The sequence below is a fragment of the Paramisgurnus dabryanus genome, chromosome 8 (genome assembly GCF_030506205.2).
Source record: "Paramisgurnus dabryanus chromosome 8, PD_genome_1.1, whole genome shotgun sequence".
Lineage (NCBI taxonomy): Eukaryota > Metazoa > Chordata > Actinopteri > Cypriniformes > Cobitidae > Paramisgurnus > Paramisgurnus dabryanus.
The window spans coordinates 6331698-6358293 of record NC_133344.1 but is presented as its reverse complement, the minus strand read 5'-3'; the positions used below and the strand labels follow the sequence as shown (position 1 = coordinate 6358293).

The 26596-nt window shown below is 40.8% G+C and overlaps 1 protein-coding gene across 2 annotated transcripts in view; it reads right to left on the bottom strand.

The window, feature by feature from the left end:
* LOC135771683 (uncharacterized) overlaps positions 1-10005 on the bottom strand; it is a 166795-nt gene extending 156790 nt beyond the window's left edge. For both annotated transcript variants that reach the window (XM_065282037.2, XM_065282034.2), the window contains exons 1-2: positions 9751-10005; positions 9196-9664 (exon numbers count right to left, since the gene is read on the bottom strand). In XM_065282037.2, coding sequence (XP_065138109.1) covers positions 9196-9664; positions 9751-9762 — 481 coding nt within the window. In that variant the 5' untranslated portion in view covers positions 9763-10005. The remainder of the gene's footprint in view (positions 1-9195; positions 9665-9750) is intronic.
* Between the last annotated feature and the right edge of the window lie 16591 nt (positions 10006-26596).

The window sequence follows — 26596 nt, the reverse complement described above, 5'->3', positions numbered from 1 at the left end:
CAGGAGAAAACGAAACTCTACAGAGCAGTCCCAGATGTTCTGCTGAAGCGAAATGAAAATTAAGTGGAAGCACGTAGGAGGGCGGAGCCAGGCTAGGTTCGGGGTACACGCGGGTGAACCGCATAATATTTGATGTAATGTGTGTAATAATATTAACATGTCATTTGCGTTGTACAATGGTCGGGACTCTTAGGCAATAGTGCACTGCTTGTCTAACATCCAGACCATTTCTGGCGCTTTTTCATTGCATAGTACCCCAGGGTTTGGTTTAGTTTGTGTCGGGTCAGCTTACTTTTTGGAGCTTTTCATTGGGTGCAGTACTTAGTACCCGATACTTTTTTCGTACCACCTCGGTTGGGGTTCCAAGCGACCCGAGCTGATAGCAAATATAATGTGAAAACACTGTAGATCACTGATTGGTCTGAGAGAATTGTCATGTCATCGCAATAATGTAAAAGATTAGCTTTACCTCAATGCTAGCTTGCGCTGTCTCGAGCAAACATGTTGTCATCTGCTCTGCTATAAGTTCCCAAAAAGGGTGCCATGATTTCAATTTTAAATCGAAATCGATCGAAATTAAGTCACAGCTTCGAACTTCGAATTAAAAAATGTGATCGTCGATGCTGCCACGCCCCCATGTCACGTCCGGTCGGCTTGCCAAGCGAGGGAAAAAACTCTCAGAGATGCCTTTAAAAACATCTGTCCAGCGGAACGCGATCATATTTTAAACACGAGGGATGCTACAACTCCTTGAAATGCATATCATAAACAGGATTATTACCTAGTGATCTGCCTTTGGACAGAGCGCAGCTCTCTGCACGTGCGCGAGAGTGAGAGAGGCACAAAGATGCAGCGGATTATATTTGAAACAAAAGGGATAGTTTGCCTCAGCTCGCATGAAACGCATAAAACTGAACAAATACATAAGGATTACTACTTTAGTTTATGTTTAGACTTCGGACAGATGCGAGAGCGCGTGCACGTGCGACAGAGAGAAGCGCAGCTGCTTATGATGCTGGATTTATTTCAGATGCTATGAGTCCAAGACACGCGCATTAAGTCCATGTGCATTAAGTCCATGTGCATGCAAGAAGGAATCCTCTCTCTACCATCTCTCGCGTTAAGTGAAGCCCACAAACTCTCATGCGAGTTGTGCAATGTGCATGTTAATGTTAAACTATAATAAATAATGGCATATCATTTTTGTCTTCAAAAAAATATGTAAAAATCGAAAATCGGATCGGACTGAAACTGTATGATTATTACAGACTGGGACACTTATAAACAAAGTGTTTTGTAATAATTGTGCTGCTTCTCACATATTTAGACATTTGTATCCATTTAGAATTGAACTATTGTTAGAAAAGGCCTGGATGAATGAATACAGTGTGGATACCGGTCTATAATAGACAGATATTTAAACAATATCCGGGTGATTCTCACGAAACCATTGAAACACCACGGCACTAATGATTTTAGCTATAAAATGTGTAATAAAGTAATATTAAAAAGCATCAGAATTAACACAATACTATGTTCCACCTTGCACAATGTGTGATTTCAACATTAGAATTTATAATTTGTCAAATTTATCTAATTTTCTGCTTAAATTCTCATTACCGAAATGCGTCCGGCTGTGTTTGAATATGCGTTTTGTTGTAATTTAAACAAATTAACACAAAAATATTTAGAAAAAAATAAATGTATGTTTTGCTAGACTACTTTAGATGACAGAAAAATAATTGACTGAATATTCATGTATAATAATAATGAAGAAAAATTTGGAAAATTATGTGTCCATGCCTGATGTTCTCATCCTCCGCAACACTTTTTGAGAACAGTTGAAGCACGCATACAGAATTTTAATAATGTTTGATTTTGAGTGACCAAGCACATGGACCAGTTACTTCAAAATGGCTACCAGGTAAGATCATTTTTTTACAGTTAATTTGAAATATTGTCTTGTCAGAATGCTTACACAACATTTTGATTATCATTACCGCAACAGATGCTTATTAAATGTTAAATTAATTAATAGAAGCATAATACTTTGATTTTAAATGCAGAATCTCCAAATTATGTTCTTTCAGGTTTGTCATGTCATTTTGAAAATATGTCAGTGTTGATGTTTTCTGACTGTTGCGGTAATGAGATTTTTTAGAACTAATTTTTTTAATTAGGTTACAAAAAGTGTTAAATGACAAAGTTCAGTTTTAGCAATTGTTACAACTTACCCCCTACCTGTTACAATTAACACCACCTATGGAGTAAGTTGTAACGTTTGCACTTCTGTCACGTTTGGTGTAATCGTCCAAGAATGTAAGTAATAGAAACAAACTTTAAATGTTTATTTGTAGCAGAGATGTGTGTGTCGTTTGTTTAAAATTATAATGAATCAATCTCAAATATTTTTTGAATGATTGAGCCAAAACCAAAAAGCGTTAGGTTGTGCCCCGCTCTCCCCTACTTATATGGGTGATTCTCAAGAAACCATTGAAACACCACGGCACTAATGATTTTAGCTATAAAATGTGTAATATAGTAATATTAAAAAGCATCAGAATTAACACAATACTGTGTTCTACCTTGCACAATGTGTGATTTCAACATAAGAATTTATAATTTGTCATTTTTATCTCATTTTCTGCTGAAATTCTCATTACCGCAATGCGTCTGGCTGTGTTTGAACATGCGTTATGCTGTAATTTAAACATTAAAACAAAAATATTTAGAAAAAAAATAAAAGGATGTTTTGCTAGACTACTTTAGATGACAGAAAAATAATTTACTGAATATTCATGTATCGCTTTAATGAAGAAAAATTTGGAAATTGATGTGTCCATGCCTGATGTTCTCATCCTCCGCAACACTTTTTGAGAACAGTTTAAGCACACATACAGAATTTTAATAAAGTTTGATTTTGAGTGACCAAGCAGATGGACCAGTTACTTCAAGATGGCTACCAGGTAAGATCATTTTTTTTACAGTTAATTTGAAATATTGTCTTGTCAGAATGCTTACACAACATTTTGATTATCATTACCGCAACAGATGCTTATTAAATGTTAAATTAATTAATAGAAGCATAATACTTTGATTTTAAATGCAGAATCTCCAAATTATGTTCTTTCAGGTTTGTCATGTCATTTTGAAAATATGTCAGTGTTGATGTTTTCTGACTGTTGCGGTAATGAGATTTTTTAGAACTAATTTTTTTAATTAGGTTACAAAAAGTGTTAAATGACAAAGTTCAGTTTTAGCAATTGTTACAACTTACCCCCTACCTGTTACAATTAACACCACCTATGGAGTAAGTTGTAACGTTTGCACTTCTGTCACGTTTGGTGTAATCGTCCAAGAATGTAAGTAATAGAAACAAACTTTAAATGTTTATTTGTAGCAGAGATGTGTGTGTCGTTTGTTTAAAATTATAATGAATCAATCTCAAATATTTTTTGAATGATTGAGCCAAAACCAAAAAGCGTTAGGTTGTGCCCCGCTCTCCCCTACTTATATGGGTGATTCTCAAGAAACCATTGAAACACCACGGCACTAATGATTTTAGCTATAAAATGTGTAATATAGTAATATTAAAAAGCATCAGAATTAACACAATACTGTGTTCTACCTTGCACAATGTGTGATTTCAACATAAGAATTTATAATTTGTCATTTTTATCTCATTTTCTGCTGAAATTCTCATTACCGCAATGCGTCCGGCTGTGTTTGAACATGCGTTATGCTGTAATTTAAACATTAAAACAAAAATATTTAGAAAAAAAATAAATGGATGTTTTGCTAGACTACTTTAGATGACAGAAAAATAATTTACTGAATATTCAAGTATAATAATAATGAAGAAAAATTTGGAAATTGATGTGTCCATGCCTGATGTTCTCATCCTCCGCAACACTTTTTGAGAACAGTTTAAGCACACATACAGAATTTTAATAAAGTTTGATTTTGAGTGACCAAGCAGATGGACCAGTTACTTCAAGATGGCTACCAGGTAAGATCATCTCTTTATATCTTTCCAGTTAAATTTGAAATATTCTCTTGTCAGAATGCTTACACGACATTTTGATTATCATTACCGAAACAGGTAGTTTTCTACATTTCGAAAATTGTTTGATTTACAATTTTTTATGAAAATGTTCTTTATTAAAGTCTAATTATATGCACTGAATAAAAAATTAGCAAAGCCTACGTGGCTTCTCTATTTTTAGCAAAACATACTGGGGTACCTCATCCTCCGCAACACCATTCTCATATACCGCAACCATTTAATAGCAGTTGCGGTAAAGAGAACTTCTGTTTCGGAAATGAGAATTTAAGCATATTGTTTATTACATTTAAATATCTCTTATGAATTTAATATAAATTTAAAATGTAATAACTGTTGATATTTTGCTTTATGATGCTTCATTGTAGACAGTCAGCAAGTGAGAAAAAAGCTTTAGCAAAGGCCAGGTTGACAAAGTTCAGGGAGAAACTTAACAGCAACCCAGAATGGCTAGAGGAGTACAGAAGGAAGGAGAGAGCGAGGTTAGGTTTGGAGATGTTACTAGCAGGTGTAATTAGCAAAAAACACACTAAAGTGTTAGGAAATGTACATGACAAACACACAACACAACGCAACAAGTCTATACTATATGATGATGTGTACATTAATTTTTTTCTCCCATGTTGTGAGACATGCTAATTTAATGTTATGCTTTCTTTCCACTTTCAGGTATCAAAAACAACCTAGCGATGGCACGCCACGCATCTAGGCGCTGCAACATCAGTTGGATCACAAGATCCACAAAGTTGGATCCCATGCGTGCCAGCATCTCAGCTACCTGCGACCGCACAACGCGCGCTGTCTGCAGCGTCAGATTGCTGCCTGGGGCGAGGGACAAAGAGAGACTAAAGGCGGCACCTCCTTTCTGCGCAGTGCGTGAGTCACAGACACCAGAGAGGATGGCCTAAAAGCGCCCGGCGCTGTGACAGAAAGCGGGTTGCTGCGCAATGCATTAGGACTGTGCGTTAACCCTTTCCGCCTCTTCTGTCTTCGCAGCATGTGGGTCGTGTTCGAGAGTGGGGGAGGGCGTGTTGTAGACGCTTATGTGAGGACAGGGCCCTGGGGCGAGCAACACAAAACCAACTGAGGAGAAAAATGCTCTGTTTTTGAGCGGCTTCGTTCCGGACAGCAGTCCCCCAGGACCCAGTTTCTTGCATCATATACTGGAGGATTTGTGCCAGGGACTCTTGTGATGCACCACCGGTTCTGGTCCATGAGACACAGGGTGGTGAGGTAGCCTTAGAGCTCTTCACCGCTTCCGAGAAATGCTCCGTGATTGTGCCCACCATGTCACCAAACAGGCCGGATGGAGAAACAGGCGTGACTGTGCATGACCACCATGAGTGGTCTTCATGGCCCTTAGCGTGAAATCCGTAACCATTCTCAGATCCCTGAAGGTATTTAGATCCGTGCTGCCCTCATCCAGAGCCTTAAGCACCTGCGCCTAAAAGATCTGTAGGACCGCCATAGTGTGCAATGCAGACAGAGCCTCTCTCGGCACGGGTATGCTTTTTCGGACAGGTGTGCTGTCATGAGGCTTCACTACCCTCAAAGCTGCGCCACACCATCCAAGGAAGTGGACAAGGGGCAGAGGTGAGCAGCCACAGCGTCCTTGATGGGGGGAATACACAGGTAGCCTACCTAAGAAAAAAAATGGGGGGAGGGGTAGCCCACGCTTTGGTGACTTTCCTCCGAGCATCAGCGGGGCGGCCTGAGTGAAGAAAACAAAAGTCAAGCTTGCTTCTCTGGGGTTCTTGTGGGGTGCTCCACTCAATCTCCAAGTCCTGCATGGCTTTGAAGAGAATGCGCACCAGTTCCTTGTAGAAGGATGGCTGTGTGTCTGATGCACCACGTGGAGCCTGGTCCCAGTCTCCATCCAACGCTGTCAGAGACATCTCATCTTCCTCCGCCGGAAACCCAAAGGAAACAGACCTGGCGGCTCCCGGTTCAGGACACAAGCACTCGGCGACAAACTGAACCGGTTGAGCGAGGGGAGGACGACCACCAGCGGCTCTTTGCCGGCAGTGGGACACTGCAGTAAGAAACCTCCAAGGGCGATGTTGAGCCGGGTCCTGAGCACCTTCATCGGGAGATCCTCACAATAAGGGACACCCTGAGCCAACAATTGCCGCCTTTGGGTGGAGAAGCCCCAAGCAGAGCACACAGAGCTCGTGTGAATTGGGTGGGTCGATCAGACCTCCGCACCACAAGCAGATTTGCGACATCCCGGAACACAGAGAGGGCTGCTTACATTTCAACCTGAATTCAATTTTGCTGCCTATGAAGTCTGTCCTAAAGCATTTCTCGGAGCTGCCATTATGCAGCCAAAGTCATTGTCTCATAAGGCAGCGAGGGAACAAGTCAGCAGTCTAAACTTTCGGATACAGCCTCTCTCTCTCTCTCTCTCTCTCTCTCTCTCTCTCTCTCTCTCTCTCTCTAATCGAAACAGATACAGAACGGTAAAAGGTCAGAAGACCAAATCATATCCAGCAAGGAAATATTTTTCATCTTATTTACACAAATGTTTTGTGATATCCAGCTGACATTAGCTGGCCATTTCTCAATCCGATGGCTGCAGCCTTCAGAGCTCGCATTTGTAGGCAGCATATGTCATCAAGACCATCTTATTTCAGTATGTTAAATGCATAAATGGGGACTTAAATATGACACAAAGGAATATTAATATAAGCCTTCCTGTTCTCATGTTTTTTCTTTAATATTTTTTTCAAAGACTACACAATAAAACAGTTTTGAACTTGAACGCATGATGCTGTAAAAATTATCAGACTTTTAACTTTAAAATTAGTTTTTAACAAAATCTCAGGCTAGTATACGTATTCTCCAGTGTTTCCCATACATAGGCTCTACTTGGGCGCTGCGCCCAGGTAAATTGCGACCCGCCCAGGTAAAAAAAAAAAATCACTCTACGAATTTCCGTATTTTCTGAACTCGACTGGATGACCCGTGTTTTGGAGAGAGAGAGAGAGAGCGAAAGAGAGCGCGAGAGAGAGGTGGGGGTCGGGTGACCGTGAAGATGATGCACGCGTCATAAACTCATCATCCAGGGCGGCAAACTGGATCAGCTGCAGCAGCACATACGGAGCAGCCAGGGAACACACTGCGACCAAAATGGTCGCATATGCTTATGTGCATATGTGTTTATAGCATCTAAGTTGGCTTCATTTTGCGTGCAAGCACGTTGTGTCTCTCCGGTTGAGTGTCCGTTCACGTGCTCTCTGTTTCTCAATGAATTGGGCGCGACGCGAAGCAACCTCAGTGTCACATTGTATCCTTTCATGTTTCTGAACTTGAGCAGAGTTTTACCATTAGAGGTCTTTCTTCACTGAGGACGCGGGACCTGTACGGTTCCGGGTTTATATTTTAAATGGTCAGATGGGTCCGGGTCGGTCCTAGTTCATTACTTCGGGTCCCAAGTCTGATTAATATTGTGTGTAAAACCCGAGTCGATCGGAGAACGGCCGTGAGCGCTACTGCGCTAAAGCTCGAGTGCTGTTTTAGCGTGCCTCCGGTTTCTATGGCGATAGCAACTGGCTCTTGTCACGACCACGCGCCGCTTCATTTTCTTTATCCCATTTTTTAATAATCTTACTATTAATAGACAATATCTTTACTAAAATCTAAACAGTTTGCACAGAGATTGTAGCAAAAAGCAGTGCTAATACTGAATGAGCAAAGCTCTAGCTGACTCAGGATATAAAAAACGCAAAGCTGTAATGTAAAGTCTGTCATCGGGACAGCAAGTAGACTTTTAAATCTGAAATAATTAGTGGATTAAGTTTTTTTTTTAATCGACAAAAGAGAAATAGAAAGCAGAAGCAGTAAAAGTGTATCTTATAGAAGTTATTAACATTATAACATTAGTCACATTTATAATCTATAGACCTGCACTGTCTATATAGGCTATAGCAGGGGTAGGCAACGTCGGTCCTGGAGTGCCGATGTCCTGCAGAGTTTACCTCCAACTCTAATCAAGCACACCTGAACAACTAATCAAGGTCTAAAGAGTCACCTGAAAACTACAGGCAGGTGAGATTTTATCAAGGTTGGAGCTAAAATCTGCAGGACATCGGCACTCCAGGACCGACGTTGCCTACCCCTGGGCTATAGTATACATAGTATTGTATATAATTGAGTTTGATAAAAGGGGTCATCAAATTGCTTCATATATCAGTGCAAAAACATAAAGTGTTTTCGTGGTGCTTTGACAAACAGTGTCAGCTTTGTTTATGGCAAAAAAAGTTTGGGGTGGTTAGATTAATGAACTATAATGTGAAATTAATATGAATGTTTTATAAATCAAAGTATTGTGTTGTGTCACACATTATTAGTTCTTTGTTACATGTATAGTAGACCATTTTTTGTCGGTGGATAATAATGATTGCCCTTTTCACCAGCTACCACCACAAGTAAATTTCAGATCTGTGGGAAACACTGACGTATTCTCATTACCGAAATAATTAACCTCATTTCCGAAACCTATGTATCATTACCGCAACAGATGCTTATTAAATGTTCATTTCATTAATAGAAGCATAATACTTTGATTTTAAATGCATGTGCAGAATCTCCAAATTATGTTCTTTCAGGTTTGTCATGTCATTTTGAAAATGTGTCAGGTTTCTTCGAAATATATAAAAAAAATTGTTGTAAATTGTGGAAGGTGTTGCGGTATATGAGCTAAATAAAAATAAAAAAATAAAAACGTTAAATTTAAAATAAATATTATTTCAGAATTTCAATTTACTGTGCATGACTATAAATTATCAATTTTTAAAAATGTGAAAATATATTAGCTTTTCTTACAGTGTTGATGTTTTCTGACTGTTGCGGTAATGAGATTTTTTAGGACTTATTTTTGAAATTATGTTACAAAAAGTGTTAAATGATAAGTAAAAGTTTTTAAATTAATGTTCCCATATACTTCAGACTTTGTTTCTAATGTCTGGTGGAAAAAAAAGTAAATGTAAGCAATTTTTACATTTTCATGCTTGACATTTTTACAACCAAGTTTTCGTGAGAATCACCCATATTTTTAGTGAGTTTGTGACTGAAAATCCAAAACAGGTGCTCACATTAAAAATGCTAAAAATACAACAATTAAGAAAACATACCTGATGGAATAAAATCATCTTCTTCCTCAGTGCCATCTTCCTCTTCTGTGTGTTCAGTTTTTATTTCTGTGGGTTCAGTTTTGATTTCTGTGGGTTCAGTTTTAATCTTCATCATGAGGTTCCTGCAGTCGATGAGTTTAACTGAACACATCTTCAGTGTGGTCTGCAGGATCTGCTGCTGTTCTCCAGCGTTACAGACAGAATCCAGAGACTCTGTGGAGGTTTGATCCTCCTGTAAGCTCTGTTTACTGTCACACACTGTAGTGTCCTGAGTGTCTGTGGGCTTTGACTCAGTATAACAGAGTAAAGTCAGACTGAGATCGGAGTCCTGTGTGTGTCTGGATTTCTCTTCAGAGAGTTTAGAGTCCAGCAGTGGCTGTGGTGTGCGGCTCTGATCTCTGCTCATCCACACTGAATCCAGTATCCCATCATCAGTCACATACACTGAAGATTCACAACAATCCACATCCTGACAACACAACACACACAGACAGTAAGATTAGAAATGATTTGATGTTGTCTGATTCAGGTAAATGATGTTTAAGCTGTACAAACCTCTCGATTCATTGCTAAATCTCCTCTTGACCTCAGCTTTGTCTCCAGTAACGCCACCTCTTTCTTCAGCTGAGAGGTTTCTGTGATGAAATCATCAATATATCCAGCATGGACAGATCAGTTCCTACTCATTTACAGCACAGCACATCATCAACGTCTCAACACTTAAATACACAGAGACAAGACTCTGTTTACACTCAATAAAACACACAAGAGAGAAAAACACTGAAGATACACAAACACATCACACGCGCGCTCTTTCTTTCTTTCTTTAGTGAGTTTATCTGCGGACTAAAGAGCTGCAGCGCCTCCTGCTGTACTGGAGAGAGAAGACGCTCACATCTTTATAATGGATTAAGTAAAACAAGTACGCGTCTCAATTATGGCCAGAAAACATCACAAACTATTGTATCAAGTAATTTATAAAGTAAACTAAATGAAAAGAAGGGGTGGGAAAATAATTGCTAAAGAATGAAGACACAACATTACGCTTTTAAAGTTATAAAGATAGGACAACGTAGGAGCCAGCTGAAAAAAACAATAAAACCATTACAGAAAATTCTAATGGTTTCCATTAAAATACCAATAGGAACCATTAGCTTTTACCATTAACACCATGTTTTTGGTCATATTCCATTAGAACCAATACATAGAACCAATAGAACTAATACATACCATTAGAAACAAACAAAAAACAATACACTGTAGTGTGTTTTGGGCCATATTCCATAAGAACCAATAAAAATACATTTCCTGTAATGGTTTCATTGTTTTTTTTTTCAGCAGGGGACAAAGAGATATGGTCAGATTAAAAAAAAAAAATTTTTTCAAACTTTTCACAACGTTTTATTTTCATTGTAATTAGGTAATGTTGCAGTACAACATTTTGAAAACTTTTAAAAATCACACCCCAAATAACGAAAAAAGGACGTTTTATAAATGTTGTAAAATACCTAATTAGTACATTTTCTTTAGGTAGTAAAAAACAAATCATAAAAATCTGTTCACTGCGAAAACAAAACCAGACCAAAATGCAACATTTGTGATATGTTTTCTTTAGCTGTTAAACCTTGAAATAAGACTTTTAAAGAACATCATGACCATACAACCAAGGTTTATGACGTGTTACTTTGTATGTCAGCCCACCAAGAAAATGCCCTGTATGCCGATTACCAATTCAGCCCTGCCTACCATTATAAAACAAAACACTAATAAGATATATTTAAACAAAGGTATTTTGGTATGTTCATGACATTCTTTAAACTTCTTATTCCAACATTATGAAAACGTTTGGAAACCTTTTTAGTAGGTGTGACCCCGAATAGTCGAAGATTCGATGCATCGATAGGAGAAGCCTGATTCGACTACCAATCTCATAGTCGAATCGTCGCAGATATGTGTTATGAAATGAGGATCAATCAATTTTGGCCGTATGGGTGCACACATTATATGATTTCACATATAACAGCTTTCTCACAATATATTAATATACTGCATATTATGATAATGCTGCAAATAATATGTGAAGTTTTTTTTTTTTTCAATTCAATTTTATTTATATAGCGCTTTTCACAAAAGTCAATTGTTTCAAAGCAGCTTTACATAAATAGAAGCAGTGAAAAGCACAGAAAACGACAGATAGCACAACAGAATACATGATAGCATGAGCAGTTAAATTTGCTGCGGCTATGACTCAATATTATAATTGCACGTATTACTAAAGCAACGTATAGAAGAGGAAGCTAGGTAAAGCCCAAAAAGGCTGCCTCCCCGGGGTGAAAAACCCCCTAGGAGAAAAAAAAAAAACCCCGGGCTTTTATCCGAGGAAAAATAAGTCCTAGGAGGGAAAAACCCTTGGGAGAACGGAAATGGAGATTTAGCGGAGATTAAGCGGTTCTGCCGGTGATCGTTGGTCAGGCATCAGCTGGGCATAACGTTGAAGGACAGCCAGTAGATCAGAGGTGTGCCGACTTTCACATCTACCGGGACTGGGTCTGTTTGTCTCGTCCTCGGGTCGAGGACGAGACAGGGAGAGAAAAACAAAATCGTATTAGCGTAGCGGCCGTTCATATGTATTGAAGTGTCACACAGTGATGTGGTTTAACTCAGCTTAGTTCCAGACAGACTAAATATTGCGGCATAATTATGTTATCCACAGTTGAGGATTTAGCAAATTGGGGGCCCAATGCGAGGGTATATATGGTAAATAAGGGTCACCTTCCGATCTTTAAGAGAAAATGAAACCTGACGACCCGTTTGACTAAGGCCTAAAGCCCCACTGTCGTGTCGTCGTTAATGCAGGTTCAGTGGCAAACGGGTCTATATTGTATACCATTTACAGGACCAGGAGAAAACGCCAAAACCATCGCAACCCGACCATACGTGTTAACCCGTTTGACTAAGGCCGGAAGCCCCACTGTCGTCGTTAATGCAGGTTCAGTGGCAAACGGGTCTGTATGGCATACTATTCATAAGACTTACGATAGCGCCAAAATCGCAACCCGGCCATACATACCAACAGCTTTCAATAAATATTTTTTAAATGCGTTAATAAATCCAACAACCCCTGTGACCGGGCTTCACGTCCATAAGAGGTCTCTATGTTAATAAAGCCTTGCCTCTTTGTTTCGACATTTAAAAGACAAAGCTGGCAAATTATATTACGCCATTCGTTCTTTTAATAATTTCTATATTTTATTTTATTTATAAATCACTTTGGGTTATCTGATTTAACTATTTGGCTTGTGTTTTGTTTCCGTGCACTTGAGGCATTTTGCATATTTGTTCTTCACTTTGTTACTTCTGACCTTATTTTATTAAAAAATTGTATTTATTATAAACGTAAATTCCGATCTAATTTAAGTATGTAAATTTTGGATAGCTTGCGTTGTATCGATGTTGCGCTATTGTGCTGGGCTAGGTGCTCTGCATCCGTCTCATATTTAGGAGTTCATCAAACTAAACATTAAAAAACGGATGTTTTTCGACGAGTAGAAGTTTTTAAAATGTATTTAAAACAGAGTGGTTATATTGTCTATCTTAAAGTTAAACTACAAAACAGGTAAGCCGTTTTTTTATTTCGGTGATGAAATGGAAATTAGTATCTGCACCGAACCTATTTCTGCCTGACACGAATGTCTTTCTTGTGATTTAATATTATGGTCAGTCGGTGTTCACTTTCAAATGATAGCAAAGAGATTCCTGAAATAAATAATATCATCCGGTCTTTTAGTATCTAAAGTTAATACAGAGATGATCAAAGTCAAAGCAAGCAAGCAGGTATTTCTGTGCTAAATAATAACGCGTAGTGTCTATAAAATCCTTAATTTCAGTGTTTTTCTTGTTATTAATTAAAGTTTAATGAATTGTATATAAAGATTAGTTTTTATAATTTACAGTCACAATCACAAATTATTTGTCATTTCTCATTTGTCGGTTTTTTTTGGTCATGACTGCTTTGACGCGCTATCTCCAAATTAAATAAAAACACTGAATTGTAGCCGGAGTTTCCAAGGCAGGATCACATTTGTTATTTTTTTAGGTTTAGTTATCAAATGTATTTTTGTGTGATGTTCTGTAGATCGTGGCTTTAAAATGTTATGAGGAATAATTAAACAAATGTTGCCTTACATTTTACCTTAAAAAATATATAAATGCATCCTCAGTTTTGTCTTCGTTTATTACTTGAAAGACAGTTTTGGGCACTTTATCAGACAGTTGTTTATGTGTGCTGCTTGTGAAAGAAAATAAAAGTTACCAATTTGTACCTGGTCTGGCCCCCTCCCAACCCATGCACACAAACATAGATGATTCGACTATCGGTCGACTATGGAAAGATTCGAAAACTTTGATTCGAATATGTAAATCCTTAGTCGAGGACACCCCTACTTTTTAGTGAAAACCAGAAGACTTGGATTTTTTGAGCTGTAGCCTTTATTGCAGAAAGCGATCTTCAAATCAGAGCATAGAGTCCAAGTGCTGCAGTCACCAAGTCTGACTTACAGTCCCACTGTCACACTCATAGCCAGGAAGTAGACTGAAGGTAAGTGATATAATACTTTATTGGAACACACACTGAAGTAGAGAAACAATATGTGAGTAAATAGGATAAGTAAAGTTTCTGGAATGCACATAGCTGTAAAATAACAATGTCTCTATTTCAGGAGATGATCAGAGGATTCCCGGAGGGTAAACAAGGAGGAGAAGGTAAGTCCAAGGTGAGTAGTACGAGTGAGTCTTGGGGGCTGTTTACACTGGGTATTAAGATGTGTTTTCATCGATCGGATCACAAGTGGACGAGAGAGACACATTACGTTTACACCTGGTATTTAAATCCGTCTCTTTTGTCCACTTTCGAACGCTTCTGTCCTGAATACTGTGAGGGGGTGGTCTGTGAGACGGTGGGCGAGTCTCTCTGCTGTCATTCACACGCGAGCGGGAGTAATTATGAGTTTATATGGACGCAAACTAATATTATGTCGAAGTCCGCTGCTTGTTTAGCAAGTATACATGCTGCACAGTGTTTTGTACGTTTATATGTTGGAGCTTTCTCTGAATTTTCAGTGCAATTGATGAAATAGGATCACGCAACTTTCACGCTTTCAAAACGAAACTACGGAGAACACCCGCAGTGGTTTTATCAATGAAAGACTAAAAATAGCGCTGTTCACCGTATGTTCACGCCAGAAGTCAAAAAAAGACGTAAAACTTGTGTTTAATACCTCAGATTAGATAAATGGGCGGAGAGAAGGTGGTCGCGTGTGGCTGTTCGAACACATTCAACCACATTTGCGTTCCGCAACTCCAAAGCGATCCGATCGAAAGTGGTTTCGACTACCTCTGGATGTGGTTGAAAGTGGTCGAAAGTGGACGCGTTCAAAACGTTTTGAACACCGTTTACACCTGGCATTAACTTCGTCCACTTGTGATCCGATCGACGAAAACGCATGTTAATGCCAAGTGTAAACAGCCTCTTGGTGTCCATAAGTGATGAGACCAGATAAGGAGTGAAGGGAGCAGAGAGATATTTAAAGGGGTATGGTGATGGGAAACAGGTGTACGTGATTAGAATTCAGGGGAGAGGGAACGAGTTGGAGGAGTGACTGATGATGTTGATGGTGATGGGATCCTGACAGTACTCCCTCCTCCCCAGGCGGCTCTTGACGGCTGTTGAGAGGGGGGAATATGGCGGCGAGGTCTACCTTGGGCCCTGGGAGCCGGACGATAATGGTGGAACTGAATGAAGAGAGTGGGATCCAAGATGTGCTCAAGGGGCACCCACGACCATTCCTCTGGGCTGTAGTCCTCCCAGTCCACTAAGGATTCCACTCGAGGACCTCGCCGCCGGGAGTCCATGATGTTGCGGACTCGGTAGATGGGCTCCTCTGCCACAGGAACGGGAGAAGGAGACACAGCTGTGGTGTCAGGATCTGTGGATGAATGAGAAACAGGGTCAGTGAAGGATTATTGTAGGGAGACATGAAAGGAAGGTGAGATCCTGTATTCGGGTGGTAAGTTGAGTCTGTAGGTGACTTTATTCAGCTGCCTCTGTACAGTGAAGGGGCCGATGAAACGAGGATTCAACTTATGGCAAGGCTGACGGAGGCGGATATCCTGGGTGGAGAGCCAAACCTTTGGGCCAGGTTGGTACTCAGGGGGGTCAGAGCGATGTTGGTTGGCTTGATCTTGATGTCTCCGCACAGCCTGCTGGAGACTCACGCAAGCCGAGTCTCAAACCCCCTCACTCTGATGGAACCAATAGTCCACAGCTGGAACCGCCGAGGGCTCACCTGACCGGGAGAAAAGAGGAGGTTGGTAACCGAGATAGCATTGGAAAAGGGTGAGCCCAGTGGTGGATTGTGGCAGGGAGTTTTGGGCATATTCTCCAGCTGTCTTGGTACTGGTGACAGTAAGTACGGAGGAAGCGACCGAGCTCAGTCTGACTGTTAGTCTGGGGATGATATCCAAAAGATAAACTGATAGTGACCCCCAGGAGTTTGAAGAAGACTCGTCAGACTTTTGAGATAAATTGGGGTCCTCTATCTGAGACAATATTCTCTGGGATGCTGAAGTTGCGAAATACATGGTTGAAGAAGGCTTCTGCGGTTTCAAAGGTGGTAGGGAGTTTGGGCAAGAGTATGAGTTTACACCCCTTGGAAAATCTGTCAACCACTACTAAGACAGGTACAGTTTTGGGACTTGGGACTGATGATGTTGATGGGATCCGGACACCTACATTGCATTTATACACATTTTTGGGGGCCTAAATGGAAAACAAAGCACTTAACTTTTAAAAAATTGAACATTAAAATATTGAAAGGAAGTAACCATGCCACTCCCAATCCTTCAGTTTCACGACGGCGTAAGTTCCGTGTCGGTTTTCATTTATACTTTTGCGTTGTTGTCCGCGTTGATGTGCAAACATACGCGCAGACCGCTGGTAGGCATTATCCACGCGTGTAACCACAGTAGCAGTGCGACCGTCAATGTAAAAGAAGCTTGGCAAGTTAACCCACAAACGAAGATAAAACAGCAACTTATTGTGTATGATTTGAGAAGGTCTGCAATGATGGAAGTAAATAAACAGCGACTTTTGTTGCAGTTTGAGTTAAATCACTCCTCAACTTTGTTTTTACCATCGCAAACGGAAATACCTATGACACAGTTTTTTTTACCTGACGGGAGGGGTTCTGGTGGACCAATTACAGCCCTTGCGGTCCGTGTAGAACTGACACGCTGTTAATTACGGTGTAGAGCTTAGGTGCGAGTATAAATTGGGCTTTAAGCTTACCATTCACCTTTGACTCAGACTCTTGGCCCAAGCATAAACAAATGGCCACCAACTTAAGAAGGACTTTATACAACAATATATCTGTATAATGCTGTTTACAATCATCATTTGTTTCATAGAGACAAGCTCTTAGTGCCCCTCTAGCGGAATGTATATTTCCAGGAAGTGCTGGAAAGGGCTAAGAAGTTCAGTTGGTGGCAGTAATCAGTAGGCATTGATGCACAAGAAGTTTGCGTCAATCCTATGTTGGAGATAGTTATAGTTTAATTTTGTGCTTGGATCTAAATGTAAGTTTATATGTTACATGGTTAATTTTACTTATGTATTTTGATTATTATCATGGGATATATAGGTATACACTCTGTGCACAATTATTAGGCAACTTGTATTTTTGAGGATTACTTTTGTTACTGTACAACTACAGTGCTCTTGGTCAATTAAACATATTAACAAACCCTCAAACCTAAACATTTAAGTAGTAAAAGTGAAGTTTTGGCTTTCTTAAGAGAATATTATATGTACACCATTATAAGGCAAGTATTAGATTGCAGAATTATTATGCAACTAAATGAAAAACAAAGATTTTCCCATCTCACTTGTTTATTTTCACCGGTTAAAGTGAGAATAATAAACAAACTATACATTTAAAAATGAACACTTCTAAAAAAAAACTCAATGACCAATATAGCCACCATTCTTTTCGATAACAGTCACATGCCTTCCATACACGGAGTCAGTCAGTTTCTTGATCTGGTCAGAATCAACATTTTGTGCAGCAGCAACCACAGCTTCCCAGACACTGTTCAGAGAGGTATACTGTTTACCTTCACTGTAATGTCCTGCTTAAGAAGGGCCCAGAAGTTATATATATAAAATATATTGTTATACAATATATGGTGTCTGTGCAGAGAAAGTGTGACATGCTTGCATATAGGCCTATAGCAGAAGGCAGGAGACGTAATCATTGTAAAAATGAACAAAGCATTTACTGAATAATCTGAACACTTTCTTTCTCAGTGTGTTCCTATCCAAGCCAAGTTAATGGACAATTAATGACATTATGGTCCCATGACATTAAGACTTTGAAACCAATTCTTAAAATCACATAGCACACAACATAAAATAAATGAGTTTGACACATAACAAAATAGTTTATAAAAGAGATTATACAAAAATTATTGTTACAACCTCTAGGGGAAAAGTTGCAACAAATAAATAGGAGTTAAGGCTCCCCCAGCCGTCAGACCATAATACGAGAAAACACCACAAGTTAAAGATGTATAGGTTAATTTATTATATTAAAAGGTCAAGCAATTTCAGTCATTGTTTAGCAGCAATGAAAACAGCTTAGGAGTGAACCATCCGCCCAAAATAACAAACAAAACAATACTAAAAAGAAAGCGGGAAAACTAACTAACCTTACAGATGGGACAAAGGAAATTACAAAACATCTTACCTTCCTACGCTACCCAAAATATAAAGAAATATTTAAGGAAATTAAATACAGGGCAGGTCACCCTTCATATGACATATTTTACAAGTGTCTATCAAATACTCGGTCTGGCGGCTGACGGAGCTCTGAGCACCACGACCGGCCCGTAGTCGTGGAAAGCTGCCATTTCACCGTAGCCGGTCTCTTTTAAAAAGAAACATATTAGCAGCCACCAATCACAGTCGCGGGGTGGAGCTAAACTTGATGACGGGGCGGCAACTCGCCTGTCAGTCCCAATCTGCGAGTGTAAGAAAGGGAAAGAGAGAGAAAAAGAGCGCAAAAAAAAAACAAGAGACCACACAACCAATATACATTCTCGTAACACCCCCACCACCAAAAATCAACATACTGTTGATCTCTTTAGATTTACACAGAGCGCGACAGAGCATCGGCCATTACATTATCGGTACCCTTTTTATACCTAATCTCCAAATTAAATTCTTGAATTATCAAGGCCCATCGCATAATGCGTTGGTTGGAATTACGCATTCTTGTTAAGAACAACAAAGGATTATGATCGGTGTAGACGACGATGGGTATTGAACTGGGGCCGACATACACCTCAAAATTTTGCAATGCCAACAATAGTGCCAATGCCTCCTTTTCGATAGTACTATAATTGAGTTGATGCTTCAAAAATTTCTTTGAGAAATAACAAACTGGGTGATCGATCGCGTGGGCATCCTCTTGCAGAAGTACAGCACCGGCCCCAGTCGCACTGGCATCTACATCCAATTTGAAGGGAACAGAAAAGTCAGGGGCAGATAATACAGGTGTGCTACACAGAAGTGACTTAACAGACTCAAAAGCTGCGCTACACGCCTCACACCACACAAACTCCATTGAGTTAGAAAGTAAATTGGTCAAAGGCAACACAACATCTGAGAAATTCTTACAGAACCCACGGTAGTAACCTACCATGCCAAGAAAACGTCTCAATTCTCTTTTTGTCTGAGGAACAGGATATTCCACTATGGCCTGGACTTTCGCAAGGACAGGACGAACTTGCCCTTGGCCCACCTGCTTACCCAAGTACGTCACGGTAGCCTTCCCAAATTCGCACTTTGCGAGGTTTAATGTGAGGTTGGCATTATTTAAGCGATTGAATACAGTATACAGTGTTTTTAAATGGTCTGACCATGTCGAAGAATATATCACGATATCATCAAGATACGCCTCGCAATTTGAAATGCCAGCTAGAACAGTGTTCATCAGGCGTTGAAACGTCGCAGGCGCGTTTCTTAGCCCGAATGCCATCACGGAATATTTCAAGAGGTTATCCGGAGTAACAAATGCAGAAATTTCGGCAGCGCGAGATGTTAAAGGCACCTGCCAATAACCCTTTAGCAGATCAAGTTTGCTAACGTAAACAGCCGAACCAACCTTATCCACGCAGTCCTCCATGCGCGGGAGTGGGAACGAATCGGGCTTTGTCACCGCATTAACCTTCCTATAATCAGTGCAAAAGCGAAATGAGCCGTCACTCTTAGGGACAAGGAGGCATGGAGAACTCCAGCCACTGGAACTCGGAACAGCCAACCCATTATCAAGGAGATACTTCACTTCATTTTGCATAGTAACTCGCTTAGTCGGGTTAACACGGTAAGCGTGCTGTTTAATAGGTGGGTGATCTCCAACGTCAATATCATGAGATACCACATTTGTACGTGAAGGAATGTCGGAAAACAAATCGAGATGAGAATATATTAATTGAGAAATATCTTCTCAGTAAAGGTCAGACAAATAAGATAAATGCACTCTCAGGTCTTGCAAAGTCTCTGAATTTTGTAAACGGACACCAGAAGCAGAGACACTTCGCACGTTTAAATTGTCTTCGCTAGGACAATAAGAATGCGACGCAGCAACATGAGAAACCGAGGCAACAGAGATCTTTGTCTCGCTACCAGAGTCTCGAGAGAGATAACGCTTTAACATGTTGAGATGACACACACGCTTCTTTCGCCGTCTTTCGGGCGGGCGAATCACATAATCAGTGTCACTGAGTTTGGCATCGATTTCATAGGGACCAGAAAATTTTGCCTGCAAAGCAGATCCAACAACAGGTAATAAAGCTAAAACCTTGTCACCCACTTGAAAGGAGCGAGGAGCAGCCTTTAAATCAAAACGAGCTTTCATCTTCGCCTGCGTAGACGAAAGTGAAGCACGAGCCAAATCGCAACATCGATGCAACCTTTCGCGGAAGTTGCTTACATAATCTAGCACATTCGTAACAGTGGACTCCCCTGTCATCCACTTCTCTTTAAGCAACTTCAATGGGCCACGCACAGTATGGCCAAACACTAAATCATCAGGGCTGAAACCTAAAGATTCCTGTGGGGTTTCACGCACAGCAAAAAGCAGTAAAGGTAAACCATCATCCCATTCTTTCTCTGAGCCAGCACAGTACGTGCGCAGCATTGACTTAAGAGTCTGGTGAAACCGCTCTAAAGCGCCTTGAGATTCAGGATGGTAAGCACTAGAGGTCTGATGGTCAATATTCAATTGAGAGAGCACTTGTTTAAAGAGCCTGGACGTAAAATTAGTGCCCTGGTCAGTCTGCACTACCCTTGGAAGGCCAAAAGTAGAAAAGAACTTAGAGCGCGCAAAACAACCTTTGCTTTCAGTGAACGTAATGGCACCGCCTCTGGGAAGCGAGTAGCTACACACATCATAGTTAACATATATTGATGTCCAGATTTAGTTCGAGGCAAGGGTCCAACACAGTCTAAAATAATGCGCTCAAAAGGCTCTCCCATAGCAGGGATAGGTCGAAGAGGTGCAGGGATTATTTTCTGATTTGGTTTTCCGGCGAGCTGGCAAATATGACAAGTTCGGCAATACTCCACTACGTCAGATTTTAATCCGGGCCAAAAAAAGTGACGGAGTATGCGATGGTAAGTCTTCATGATACCCAAATGCCCAGACAAACTATGATCGTGAGCCAGATTTAACACTTGTAAACGATATTTAGACTGAATAAAGTTCAGGTATAGAAGTGGTGGGAGACCACTTCCTCATAAGCAACCCATCATCCCAGAAAAACGTTACATATTTTTCGGACGACTTTTCTTTGCTTACCGCGGAAACTTTGCATGCAGCAAGTGAAGTGTCATCCCGCTGTTCACTAATAAGCGTCTCTCTATCAGCGAAAGTTGACAAGTCTAGTTCAGCACCACCAAGAGTGGACAGCGACTCAGGACGAGGGCACCTAGAATCGCACGGATCTTTAGGGCAGACATTCACATCTTCCGTGTTAACTGGAGAGGAGAGGAAACTATCGGACAAATCAGGGACTTCACTAAATTTACGAGTCTGCGCCCGCGTAATCGCACAAAAAGGAAATATTGAAGGAGGGACAGAAATTGGGTGCATTTCAAAAGTCATTGGATCATCGATTACCTGGGGAAGAGCTAACACTTTGCCTCCAGCCAGATCATTTCCGAGGATGAAGTCAACCCCTTTAACAGGTAGCTGAGGGCGAACAGCCACTTTAACACAGCCCTCAACTAATTCGGATTGAACATACACATTATGCAAAGGAACTTTAAATTTGCCCAGCTCAATACCTTGAATCAACACATCTGACCCAGAATACGAATCATTTGAAAACGGCAACACACTATCAACAATAAATGATTGGGCAGCCCCAGTGTCACGAAGAACTCGAATAGGAACCAGTTTCCCTTCCTCACCCGGGAGAGAAACTAAGCCCTTTGAAACAAATGGATCATACACAGAATCATTTACCTGATCAGGTAAATTAGACACTGAGCTAGCAGTACGAGCAAAAGCAACACCTTTAGTATTTTTCCCTTTAAAAGGTACGTTCTTTTTTTCCAACACCGGACAGGCAGCAATAAGGTGACCAGTTTTACGACAGTAAAAACACTCACGTTTTTCATTTGATTCTGTAACAACTTTAGAACTTCTCGTACTTCTTTCCGAATTAGATGTAACATTTTCAAGACGAGCAGTCGAAACGAAAGTGCTTTTATGCGTCAAAATAATCTCGTCCGCACAAACTGCGGCCTTAGCAAGCGAAGTCACTTTTTGTTCGTTTAGATAGACTACAATTCTGTCAGGTAACGAAATTTTAAAATCCTCAATGAGCAAAAGCTCCCGAAGCTGTGCAAAATCGTTAACCTTACTGGAGTAGCACCATTTATCGAAAAGAGCCGCCTTTTCACGGGCAAACTCCACAAAAGTCTGATTGGCAGTTTTCACATGTGTACGAAATTTCTGACGATAAGCCTCGGGCACTAATTCATAAGCCCTTAAAATATTGTGTCTGCAGCTCAAACTGCCTATTCCGCAACAACTGGGTATCGTGCTCCTGCCGCTTGGCTTCCAGGTCAAGCTCTTTAAGCCGTATCGCCAGCCTCAGGTCTTCTGTACTCAGACCTATAAACGGATGGGGATTCAAACCTCCGTCTGCGGGCGGCACCCTGTCGGAAGCCTCCGCTGCCGCCAGTGTGTCCTCCCCAAACGAGGCCGCATCCCCACCCAGCGGTTCATAATTATAATTAGTTACATTTATATAGCGCTTTTCCAGTGCTCAAAGCGCTTTACATATGAATGGGGGAATCTCCTCAACCACCACCAATGTGCAGCATCCACCTGGATGATGCGACGGCAGCCATATTGCGCCAGAACGCCCACCACACACCAGCTTATTAGTGGAGAGGAGACAGAGTGAAGTAGCCAATTAGTATGAGGGATGATTAGTAGGCCAATGGGCAAGTTTGGCCAGGATGCCGGGGCACACCCCTACTCTTTTTCGAAGGACATCCTGGGATTTTTAATGACCACAGAGAGTCAGGACCTCGGTTTAACGTCTCATCCGAAGGACGGTGCTTTTTGACAGTATAGTGTCCCCGTCACTATACTGGGGCATTAGGACCCACACAGACCACAGGGTGAGCATCCCCTGCTGGTCTCACTAACACCTCTACCAGCAGCAACCTGGTTTTCCCAGGTGGTCTCCCATCCAAGTACTGACCAGGCTCAGCCCTGCTTAGCTTCAGTGGGCAAGCTGTCTTGGGCTACAGGGTGATATGGCTGGTTCAGATGGATCCTCGGCTTTTAACACCCCAGCAATCAAAAGATTATCCTGCAACAGATCTCTAAGAACTTGTTTAGTGGACGGTTTGGGAATAGCGATGTCATAATATTCAGCAATCATAACTAAATCAGATTTGCGGCATTTCTGCAGCGTCTGCAACGTAGGTGATTGTTTAAAAACCTCCATACTAAACTCCATAGTCAAAACGTACACTCTCTCCCCACAAATCAAATAAAACTGCCAAAAATGGGCTACTCACCAGTAAGGTATACTAACAAAAACGAAAGTGCTAACAAAAACTGTTGGACGAGCCCCCATTCTGTTACAACCTCTAGGGGAAAAGTTGCAACAAATAAATAGGAGTTAAGGCTCCCCCAGCCGTCAGACCATAATACGAGAAAACACCACAAGTTAAAGATGTATAGGTTAATTTATTATATTAAAAGGTCAAGCAATTTCAGTCATTGTTTAGCAGCAATGAAAACAGCTTAGGAGTGAACCATCCGCCCAAAATAACAAAGAAAACAATACTAAAAAGAAAGCGGGAAAACTAACTAACCTTACAGATGGGACAAAGGAAATTACAAAACATCTTACCTTCCTACGCTACCCAAAATATAAAGAAATATTTAAGAAAATTAAATACAGGGCAGGTCACCCTTCATATGACATATTTTACAAGTGTCTATCAAATACTCGGTCTGGCGGCTGATGGAGCTCTGAGCACCACGACCGGCCCGTAGTCGTGGAAAGCTGCCATTTCACCGTAGCCGGTCTCTTTTTAAAAGAAACATATTAGCAGCCACCAATCACAGTCGCGGGGTGGAGCTAAACTTGATGACGGGGCGGCAACTCGCCTGTCAGTCCCAATCTGCGAGTGTAAGAAAGGGAGAGAGAGAGAAAAAGAGCGCAAAAAAAACAAGAGACCACACAACCAATATACATTCTCGTAACATTATAAATATGTCAATAAAATTACAACACTATTGTATATAGTTACAGTATGTTTGCTGTCCTCCAAAAATTACGACCTAATAGTTTGTTTATGCATGCACCATCCCAGCTAACAATTTTTGGTTCCCAAAACGTTCCCCTAACGTTAGTTTTTGGTTCCCATAACGTTATTTTCCAAGGTTTGTTTTTGGTTAGCCAGGAAAGTTTTCTTTACAGAAATAGAACGTTATTTTTAGGTTATTTTAACATTTTCCTAACGTTATTGTAACGTTTTCCTAACGTTATTCTAACGTTTTCCTAACGTTAGGAAAACGTTAGAATAACCTAAAAATAACGTTCTATTTCTGTAAAGAAAACTTTCCTGGCTAACCAAAAACAAACCTTGGAAAATAACGTTATGGGAACCAAAAACTAACGTTAGGAAAACGTTAAAATAACCTAAAAATAATGTTCTATTTCTGTAAAGAAAACTTTCCTGGCTAACCAAAAACAAACCTTGGAAAATGCACAGTTGACATGGAGTGAAAAATGATCTCACCAGGGCGCGAGTGCGCGTTGCCGCGCCTCCATGCACGCACTCAAGACTCCAGCCCATAGACAGTAAAAGAAATGGACACAGCGACCCCATTGGATTCAACCAGGGGGGCAGGGTTTCATATTTTATTGAAGCTTCCCTGGACGCCGCCATTGCTTAGCGAACACCCATCTGCTGTTAGCATCCCATTGACTCCCATTCATTTTGGCGTCACTTTGACAGCGAATAACTTTACATCTGAGGCGTTTAAAGACTTCATTTGTCCATTAATTATTTCTAAAGAAACACGAAAATGTATAAAAGGCTCCATTACCATGTATCTTACGTTATGTTCCAATAGAAGCAGTTTTTGTAAAAATAGGCTAACGATTGCGTCATAACCTGCGACTTTCTGTCGCACAGTAGAGAAATTACCGTATGGACTGGGAGAGAAGCTCACATGCAATCTTTTACTGACTATGAGGCAATCGGGTGGACGTGAAGGCATAAAGTCAAAGAAGATTATTAATCAGAATACTAACCAAAATGTGCTCCTGTTCACGCTCTGTGTCTCTGCAAGATTCAGTAGGTGATTCAGATTTTCCGTGGCACGGCTATTAGAAGACTTACAATTGTCAGGCAGGTTGCTCACGTGACATCCACGTCATTGAGCTCAGTTTGATTCTGCGCAGTACGCTCGACACCCAGGAAGTGCGTGCTTCTAATTGACTTCACTTCCTGGGTGTCGAGCGTACTGCGCAGAATCAAACTGAGCTCAATGACGTGGATGTCACGTGAGCAACCTGCCTGACAATTGTAAGTCTTCTAATAGCCGTGCCACGGAAAATCTGAATCACCTACTGAATCTTGCAGAGACACAGAGCGTGAACAGGAGCACATTTTGGTTAGTATTCTGATTAATAATCTCCCTTGACTTTATGCCTTCACGTCCACCCGATTGCCTCATAGTCAGTAAAAGTTTGTCTCTGAGCTTCCCTCCCAGTCCATACGGTAACTTCTCTACTGTGCGACAGAAAGTCGCAGGTTATGACGCAATCGTTAGCCTATTTTTACAAAAACTGCTTCTACTGGGACATAACGTAAGATACATGCTAATGGAGCCTTTTATACATTTTCGTGTTTCTTTAGAAATAATTAATGGACAAATGGAGTCTTTAAACGCCTCAGATGTAAAGTTATTCGCTGTCAAAGTGACGCCAAAATGAATGGGAGTCAATGGGATGCTAATTAACAGCAGATGGGTGTTCGCTAAGCAATGGCGGCGTCCAGGGAAGCTTCAATAAAATATGAAACCCTGCCCCCCTGCTCCTAGCCTGGTAGAACCATCCTCTGCTATTTTGCTTCGCTTCATAGACAGAGTCTGGCTGGGCATAATTGACAATCGTTTTCCTTCTCGTAGGAGGGGCTTGTCTGAAGTTTAAAATCATTGGTCTAAACGTAAGCCAATCACATAACGTTTGGATATGATGTGCGTTATGCGCCAGCTCAGCCGCATCAAATTTCTGCTGTAAAACACACGTATGATGTGAAAAAAAACCCATCGAGCGAAATACCGGAGTTAACATGGCTATGAACGACTTCTGCAGATTATGTAAAGTAAATCGGGCCAGAGCTAGTTGAACACTATACGGTGTCTGTCCACTCACGTCTAAGTGGAGGAACGCCCCTCTCTCCTCTCAAACTCTTCCACCAGACAGCCATAACCATATGTAAATTAAATCTTCCTACCTTTTTTCTGGTTAATCAGGAACGTCACCAAAGAATGTTTGCCCACGCGTCCTCCACCATTAACTGTGAACAATGAAATTTCCTTCCATGATATCTCGATTGTTGTGCACGTCAAGCTGTACTGCACACAGTTTCTCGCTGACGATCAGTAATAGTTGATAAATTAAACTTTTCCCAAAACCTGTCGGGAGTAGGGCAACAACATAATCTCCATTCAAAATGTTTAACAAACACTTGTTACCCTTTTTGCTTTCAGGCTCGTAATACTTGGCTCGTGACAGGTAA